This window comes from Habropoda laboriosa, unplaced genomic scaffold, assembly GCF_001263275.1.
Source record: "Habropoda laboriosa isolate 0110345459 unplaced genomic scaffold, ASM126327v1 scaffold186, whole genome shotgun sequence".
Lineage (NCBI taxonomy): Eukaryota > Metazoa > Arthropoda > Insecta > Hymenoptera > Apidae > Habropoda > Habropoda laboriosa.
The window spans coordinates 2,576,260-2,585,478 of record NW_017100427.1 but is presented as its reverse complement, the minus strand read 5'-3'; the positions used below and the strand labels follow the sequence as shown (position 1 = coordinate 2,585,478).

At 31.5% G+C, this 9,219-nt stretch overlaps 2 protein-coding genes across 2 annotated transcripts in view; one reads left to right on the top strand and one right to left on the bottom strand.

Annotated features, from left to right (window-relative positions):
• The window catches only part of LOC108575566 (transcriptional repressor CTCF-like), a 4,164-nt gene extending 1,405 nt beyond the window's left edge, over positions 1 to 2,759 (top strand). The window contains 6 exon segments of the mRNA XM_017938388.1: positions 12 to 261; positions 337 to 512; positions 590 to 1,042; positions 1,113 to 1,319; positions 1,392 to 1,867; positions 2,699 to 2,759. Of these exon segments, the coding sequence (XP_017793877.1) occupies positions 12 to 261; positions 337 to 512; positions 590 to 1,042; positions 1,113 to 1,319; positions 1,392 to 1,756 (1,451 nt within the window). The 3' untranslated portion in view covers positions 1,757 to 1,867; positions 2,699 to 2,759.
• A 17-nt stretch (positions 2,760 to 2,776) lies between these two features.
• LOC108575565 (trimethylguanosine synthase) lies at positions 2,777 to 7,634 on the bottom strand. Its single transcript, XM_017938387.1, has 8 exons — positions 7,252 to 7,634; positions 6,574 to 6,709; positions 4,606 to 6,443; positions 4,270 to 4,516; positions 3,575 to 4,178; positions 3,375 to 3,506; positions 3,010 to 3,308; positions 2,777 to 2,892 (listed from the first exon to the last, which is right to left on the bottom strand). The coding sequence occupies exons 1-8, from the start codon at positions 7,359 to 7,361 to the stop codon at positions 2,782 to 2,784; spliced, it is 3,477 nt and encodes a 1,158-aa protein (XP_017793876.1). The 5' UTR covers positions 7,362 to 7,634; the 3' UTR covers positions 2,777 to 2,781.
• Between the last annotated feature and the right edge of the window lie 1,585 nt (positions 7,635 to 9,219).

Below are 9,219 nucleotides of genomic sequence, written 5' to 3'. Positions count from 1 at the left end.
TTTAATATAAGGAATTTCATGTTGTACAGTTAAAATATCACATCAATACTTGTTTTAGGATCATCAGTTAACAGATACAGGAGCTAATAAAGGTGGTAAAGAAAATGTAACAGATGACACAAAAGATTCTGGGTTACTGGAACGTATAGGGCAGAGTGTTGAAAATAATGATATAAAACGTCAAGTTAAAATTCAAAAACCTCTAAATTCTGAATATATGCTCAATAAAAAAATGATTGAATTGATGGAAAGAAACATAAAGTATGTAAATTATTATTAACTTTTTAAGAGCACACATGTTTTATTTATTTATTCATAAATTGCGCATTTTATAAGGTGTTCATATCGAGGATGTCCTTACAAATTCTCTACCGAAGAAACAATGCAACAACATGCACTTTGTCACACAGAATCACAAAATGGAACAGCATTTAAATGTACTGTTTGTCGTGATATGAAATTTACTAAGTGGAGACAATGTAGCTTACATTTGTGGAAAAAGCATCAAATTGGTTAGTATCTAATACCATCGTTTGAATGATAAAATATTGAAAGATATTTTGTATAAAAATAAATATTTCTTTTTTAGACATAGGATTATTTACTTGTAAAATATGTAAAGCATATAAAAGCGCTACAATGGTGAAACTTTTGACTCATATGCGAGTGCATAGTGAGACTCGGGAGTATGAATGTTCCGAATGTGGCAAATGTTTTAAACAAGCCAGTCAGTTACGTAATCACAGAGTCATGCATTTGGATCGTAAAACATTGGAAGTAACTCGATGGTATACTTCAAAAAAATGTGATATGTGTGGAAAGACTTATGCAAATTCCAAATGTTTGAAAAGTCATATTCAAGCAGTTCATTCGAAGTTGCGCCCATATGTTTGTAATGTTTGTGGGCATTCTAGCGCTAGAAAAGCAATGTTGCAAATGCATTTGCGTCAACATACTGGTGATAAACCCTTCAGTTGTGAACTTTGTGAATATAAAACTGGGGATCATAACACATTGCGACGTCACATCATGCAACACACAGGTATGTGCAAATAAAAGAAAAATGAAATATGTGTACATCATAAAATTATGAATTCAAATAATACTTATAGGATTTAGACCTTATAAATGCCCCCATTGTTCTTACACTGCAATACAAAGTAGTAGTTATAAAAACCATTTAAAGTCGCGGCATCCCTTATTATCTGGTTTATTTACATGTGATTTATGTCCTTTTAAAACTGTGAAAAATGAAAGCTATATACAACATGTAAGAGGTCATGAAAAGGGATTAATTAAAGCCAATATGCAAAAAAAGGGTATGTTTTATATTTTCCTGAAATTTAAAGCACTGTTAAAATAAATATTAATATAAAATATGTTATCTTTAGATAGCGAAAATGTTGAAGTATTTCCTGGTAACATTGCAGCAGCACAGTTGATTTATAGTTGCTTGGGTGCCTTTTCAAAAGTGGGAGATACTTTAGAAGCAAACTTAATGTCTTCTTCAACATCTGCAGATGGTACATCACAAACGATTACGATCCAAATACCATCAAAACATCTTGAAGGTTCACTGCCAACAAGAGAAAGTGGAACTAAAAATAATTCAATAATTGAACAAGAAGATGAGGAAACAATGCATTGTTTTTTAAAAATTCCAAGAGAAGAAGAAGAAAGTATAGATACTGGCGGTATAACTATACCTGCAGAACCTGAGGAGTCAGGTGCAACAACAATTAATGTTGATACGTGAAAATATAGAAAGATGAGTTACGAAAAAAAATATTTCTGTATTTTTAAAAATAACCAGAAATTTATACTTCAAAAGTAAATGAAGAAATGCTAGTCACGCGTTACTTAGAGGGTATGAATCAACTTGTTCTTTTTCGATAAAAAAACTAGGATTAATATTTTAATTTTTTAAATTCCAGTTGTGATACTATTTTTGGAATTATACATCACATATATAAAAGCAAATTTAATAATTCAAATGTTCCATTTGAAAAAAATTAAATTTTGTATTATTATTTTAAAGAAACGAATGCGTATGCACATTTTCAATCAATCAATTGCATTAACGATTCTATGTTCACATTTGTTGAAAGAAAGCTTTATTTTGTCCTAAAATAAGATTTTATAGTTGAGAGAAAGTAATTTTGAGACTTTTTATTTTAACTTTTACTACAGAAATAATTTATTATATACTAAAACATCTTTAATATTTTGAATGTATTTATTGATAATTAATAGGAAATTAGTAGAAGTGTACATAAAAATTGTAAAATAATAATCTGGAAACCGTTGTAAAATGTAAATTACAATGTCTGGTATAATTCACAATATGATTAAAATAATATTTTACATGATGGACTAAAGAGAAATGCGCTAATGTTTTTGACTTAATTAGCCATCAGGTAAAAATAACACTTATTGCTATGGAAGAATGAATTTAAGACTTTTTTTTTTAAGAGTGTTCACATATTAATTGTTGGATTTCACAAATATGTATACATATATTTTTAAATATTTTAAAAAAAATTCAATAGAAAGATTAAAAAATATATCAGTAAATTATACTCTATAACTATTGTTTTTTTTTTTTATATGCATTTTGTAAAAAAACGTGAAGTGAAATAAAAAATACTGCTTTTCTTCAGAATAGCCTAAGCAAATTGATACGTGTTATTATTTACAGCTAATAATTCAAGAAATGTGAGAAGTTCCTCTGTTTAAGCAGTTGATGCGGATGCTTCTCATAAATTACACATCATATCACAACTAACAGTCCCTGGGCAGTTCGCCATAATAAGCCATTAAAGCTATTAACTTTCTGTCAAGAAAGTTTTGCTCCACTTCTACACCACCACCTACTCCGGCTAACATGGCAAGCTGTAAATTTGTATATATGTATAAAGATATAAGATAATGAATGTATAGTAGATTATACTATCATGGAAGATTGAAATCGAAACATTTTTGAATCTCTTTGAATTCTAAAAAATTTACCTGCATAGTATCTACATTTCTAGGTAGATAGTAGGCCACATGATCTGTGATTTTTCTTGCTATGTTAAATACATTTACTCCACCAACGGGAAGCATAATGTTATTGAGATCAAAAGTTTCATTCTTGATGTATCCAGGTCCTCCCCATGGAGGACTTAGAAACACAACATCGGCCATTAACTTTGGTGCGAGCTTAAGGAAATCTCCAACAACGAAGTCTATTCTGTCGTCAACACCATAAATTCGCGCATTGTTTCGAGCAATTTGGATCTTAGCTGGATCTATATCTATTGCGAGTACTGCGTAGAAGAAAAGTATTGTGAATTTATTTGTATACAAACTACTTTTTACGCAAACGAACATACCTCTTTCACATGTAAAAGCAAATTGAATAGCATTTCCTCCTGCGCCACAGAATGCATCGATTATGATATCACATTTGCATCTTTCGGCTATGTGCTCGGCAATCTTTTCCGGCGTTACGGAAAACCAGCTCTCTGTAAATCATCTTTAGTCCTTTAAAGATGATAAATCTTTATTATATAAATAGCATCAGAAAACATACCACGATCCAATGTAATGCCTTGATCAAACTTGCTAAATAGGCTGTACCTCTTTAACCAATATTTCATTAAAGTTTTATCATTGTCTACTTCTACTGGAAGGCTTATATTTCTTTTAGATTGCTTCCTTCGTTTTTTCTTTTGCGTCTTTTTTACACTATCTTCATCTGATAATTTCGCACTTTGTTTTTCGTTGTTACTATCCTTTTCATCTATATCCATATCGGCATTCAATGCATCAAAGTTGTCAGTATTAGCTTCGGGAAGTTGATCTTCTGATATACATTTTGTAGAATCACTCGTTTCATCTTGATCAAAATAAATATTATTATCCTCGGCACTTTTAAAAACGTTATCTTGTTTATCGAACATATTAAAAGCATTGCGAACATCATCAAATTGTCTTTTATCTGCTCCGGATTCTACTGAACTTGTGCTTGGTTTACTAAATAGAAGTCGTTTTGTTTGCAACTTTGTCTTAAGACTAGGATCACATTCATCATCAGAACTTGACGTAAATTGTGCTGTGTAGGAACCTTTTTCAGAGGGTTGTAATTCTGTTTCTGCTGATGGCAAAACAGGGCAATATGATAGGTAATGTTTCACCTGTAAAAAAAAAAAGAAAAAGAAAAAAAAGTAAGACAAGTTACTTATCGAAATATTCCCATGTTTTGTAGTAAATAAAACATTAATTTACTTTGTCTATAGTGTTAGTAATTTCCACTCCGTTATCATCGAAATAAATATGTTTACTTGCAGGCTTGGATCTATAGCATTTCATTTTTAATTGCCTATTTTGTAACCTAATATTCTTTTTCCTGTATACTACTTCTCCTTGTAATTTTGATTGCTCATGATTTTCGTTAAAAGTATAACCCATCAATGAAAATGCCTTTTTTACGATTTCTAGACCCTCTCCTGTATCGTCGTAGTCAGCCTCGTGACTGGAATAAAAAAACAGATGTAAATGTCGTATAAGTGTTTATATATTTCGATGCACTGAAAATAAAACATTCAAAACAGATAACACCACCTTCGTTTCAATGTTATAGGTTTATCTTCATTGGGCTTATCCCCATCCCCTCCATCAGAATAATTTCGTTGAGTACTATTATTGCCGCTAGTATTACTAGAAACAATTGCACTATTTTCATTTTGTGTAACAAACGTCTGATCGCTGTTTTCACCTTCTTGTGAATATTCCATCTCGCTGGCCTTTTCATTTTTATCTACAACAGATTCACTGTCTTCTGATTTCATTGTTAAGTTTTGTATGAGCATCCCTACCGATTCCATAATTAATCGTTTTTTTCTTGTCTTTTCTTTCTTACATTTAAAAGACAAGATTTTGTTAGATGCACTCTTATTTTCAGAAATATTAATTTTATTAGACATATCTGTTTCTCTTTGCTTAAAATCTTGGTCTATACTTTCATCAGTTTCTTCTTCTTTCATCTCTGCATCATTATGTTCTTGGCTATAACTTTGATTACTAATCTCAGATTGCTCCCTTTTATATATCCCTACAAATAATTCATAATGCTTTTGGTATTCTATTTGGAAGTTTTCTTTCCATAAATGCTGCCAATATTTATCATTATCTTCTGATGTGTATTCATTATCTTGATCAGAACTATTTGTTATATTGCTTTCAATGGAACTAGTTACAGAACTGATGAGACTAGATGAATGTGTAGAAATGGAGTCACAACTAGAACTAGTAAGGGTCATTTTTGTGACATTTGTCATGGAATCTGATGTTGCGTTTGTTTTTGCTATTGACTCATTAATAGAATCGCACCTAGTTAAAAGTCTTTCATCTTCTGCATTAGATTGTTGATTATAACTTTCTTCCATACTAAAAGGACTCAATGGGTTCCAACCATCTCCAGTTTCTGGTGATAATTCAAAGTTTATCAACTTTTTTCTATTTTCTTCTGCATCTTTATCATTTATTTCTTGTTTGATTATGTCATCGAACGAAAACTTAATGCTACACGCGTCCTTCACTTTTATTTCATTATTACTAGCATTGTTACTTTTGTTAAATAGTCCTTCAAAATTTGAGCGATCAAGTTCACAATTTCTATGTGCTTGACTGGGAAAACATGTGTTCTGCTCTGAGAATTTTTCAACAGTTTCTTTCATGTTCACTCTTTCATCACCTATTAAATAAGCATTTTGCTGGAGATATTCTGGATTTATGTAATCCGCGTATTTTGCAATCCAAGATGTCCAAATTACATGTTCACCATTTTGAGACCAGTATTTCTCCCATGCAATATCCACTGGACTTTTAGTTTTAGAATACATAGAATAATATGGATAACCACGAGAGTTACGGTTGCGCTTATACGTAAATGTGACATCATTATTACGAGTTTGTGTATCATTCAAGGACACATTTTTAAATATATTACGAATCTCAAAATCTTTGTCTTCTAAAGTACACGAATTTTCTATATGAAATTTCTTTTCCTTACAAATGGATGGATTAAAATTTAAAACTTCAATGTTATCTGCAAGATGATCTGATGAGTGAATATCTACTAGTTTAGAGTTAAATTGTAAGTCTTTATCTTGTTGGTGCTGTGTAAGTACATTCACTTTTTCAAATTCATCTTCCAGTTTAGTCTCTGTAGTTTGGAAAGTTTTTCCATAAGATGCCAACAGGTTTTGTATGCTTTTAGCCTCATGTTGATCATGGTATTCAGATAGGTCTGCACCTGAGTCTGACTGGTGCAAACCCAATTTTTGTGTGAGGGAATGTGCAGTAGGACGATGAGCCGAATCACGAACAGAGTCATGTTCATCTGTGGAATAATTGTTGTCTGTGTGTGATGCACTGCAGTAGCAGCTCACTGGTTCTTCCTAATTTTAAGGAAGAAAAAATACGCGCTTGTTCAATTGCTATACAATATAAAAGTCTAATATATATACCATGATATCAGATTAACTGAAAATAAACAAATACTTTAGTACAAAAAAAAAACATTCTTACATCGTGCTTCACAATGGATTGTGTTTCTATGATAGACCTTTTATGAAGATCTAACATTTCTCCAACACAATCACCTTCAACATCTTCATGTTCACTAGCATCCTCCAGAGCAAGAATTGTATAAACTTCTGGGTTTCTAAAAATAAAAAACAAAAATTAATTTTATATATGTTGCAAGCAAACATACATATTATCAATTTATTCATACATTATGTTTATTTTATTGAAAATTCTAAAATTTATAATCTATACACTTCTTTTTATTATACAAATTACATGCTTAACATGATACAATATTTTATTTCTTGTTTCTATTTATTTCCACGTGGTATGAATTGTTTATATTCGGTAATATTTTGCAAAACTAAATGAAGGGACAAAGAAAACCGTACACTACTCGCTAACTTCCTTACAAGACAATTTCTCGGGAAAAAATATCGACTTGGGTTTAATACATGTTGAACAAAGAAATATATTTTTTGTTTCTAAAAACTATATTGTGACCTAGCTCATTCGAGTGGGTGTCAAGGTTAGGTCATGTGTCACACCACTGATCGATAAACGAGTAATATTCTCAATTTTGTAAGAGACAATATAAATGCCACTGATACAGGATGTAGGGGTGAAATTGCGACGTTTAGTAGAATAAATGATTCATATTTTCGCAACTGTATTTACCGAACAAATATTCTGCTGCAAAGACAATAAATGTATCTATCAGAGTCAGAAACCTCTGGTTGTTCCGCGATGTATACTTCGGCTAAAGGTTCCCAAAAGTGGTCACTCATGCCGAAACGAGTATTTAATTGACTACTTGCTCGTGAATCGTCACAACACCCACATGTCTCACGCTTAAATTTTTACAATTCCCCCCGTGTAAAAACAATCCGCCATTTCTTCGACACCACACCATCGTGAAGTTGCTCCTGATTACCATCGTGGTATAATGATCAATCGATAACTACTGCCTTTGATCAAGTTTAATTTATTTTTGTAAAACATTTATTAAGTTTTATGACACCATGGTAGTTTACAAATGAACATATAATTATGCTGCTTATTATTACTGTTGATAGCTAGATTTTATAAGTATTATCACAGACGACGTACAGAATAAACCGATCATATTACGAAACTTTATGTCTCACGTTCTGAAATACCGATCGTGTAAAAAATCAGACATTTTGTTATGCCCTCTATGATAATAGAACGGTGAGTTTAGGAATTACAATCCAACCATCCAAGATGGTAAAGTCGACAGATGTAAATTGATCGCTAATGAAAAATTACGATCTCGTGCCTTCTGTTACAATATAACGAGAATTCCTTGAATCTTTCACCTCCGATAATATTTATTGTAAATTAGAACATCATTGCATGTACTAAGCAGATCCAAATTGATACATATAGTAAATTTTTAATTGTTTTAACATTACTACGAAGTTAGACAGTAAAATACAATTTCTGGTTTATTTTCAAGTACTGTAATTACAGAATAATTAGTATTTCCTGTAGAAAAACAATTTACACGGTTGTTTATAATTATTGGAAGTCTTAAATAAAATTATTATACGCTTTAACTTAATAAAATAGCTTGAAATACTACTTTTACATTGAATTAACCATTGTATTCAGTATATTAGCCCGAAATTGTTTAGAACTTTTATTAACAATTAGAAAAATTAATGTTATTTCATATGAAATACAGATGATCATCACTGGACACGATCAGAAGTCATGGAAAAGTTTTGAACATCAGCAAAAATGAAGAAATAAAATTATTTATGGAAAAATCAATTATTTATTGTTAAATTATTGTCCAAAATGTATATTAGAAAAGGTTACAATATACCAGAATTGTTTTACAGCATTTTACAATCTATTTACTTCACCTTTACGCATCAAATCCTTTTCCTTTTGCAAAAAAACCTATTGTTTAAACAATATTCCAATGCAAAATTGAATAAATCAATGCCAAAGACCCCCAGGAATCCGTTTTCATCGAAAAAATCGAAAAAATCCCGAAATTCTAGCGAGAACTACGGAAATTAGAGATTGTTTAAACAATATTCCAATGCAAAATTGAATAAATCAATGCCAAAGACCCCCAGGAATCCATTTTCATCGAAAAAATCGAAAAAATCCCGAAATTCTAGCGAGAACTACGGAAATTAGGCGAAAATTTCGAAAATCGCGCGAATACACTCGTTCGGTGCTCAAGTCCTCGAGAATTCCTGGAATTTTCGTCATTTCTCGGAAATGACGAAATTTCCAAGAATCGTGTCGATTCCAAGAATTGACCAATGGGCCTTCGAAAATGTCGGTTCCCGAGAATTCCTGGAATTTTCGTCATTTCTCGGAAATGACGAAATTTCCAAGAATCGAGTCGATTCCAAGAAGCGACCTCCTTTCACATCATGTTCGCCTATTACAAAGTCGATTTTCGGCCAAAAATTTTCGAAAATCGAAAATTCTCATTTTGTAATAGGCGAACATGATGTGACAGGAGGTCGCTTCTTGGAATCGACTCGATTCTTGGAAATTTCGTCATTTCCGAGAAATGACGTAAATTCTAGGAATTCTCGAGGACTGAAATTTTCGAAAACCCTTTGGCTGAAAATCGACTTTCTAATAGGCGAACATGAT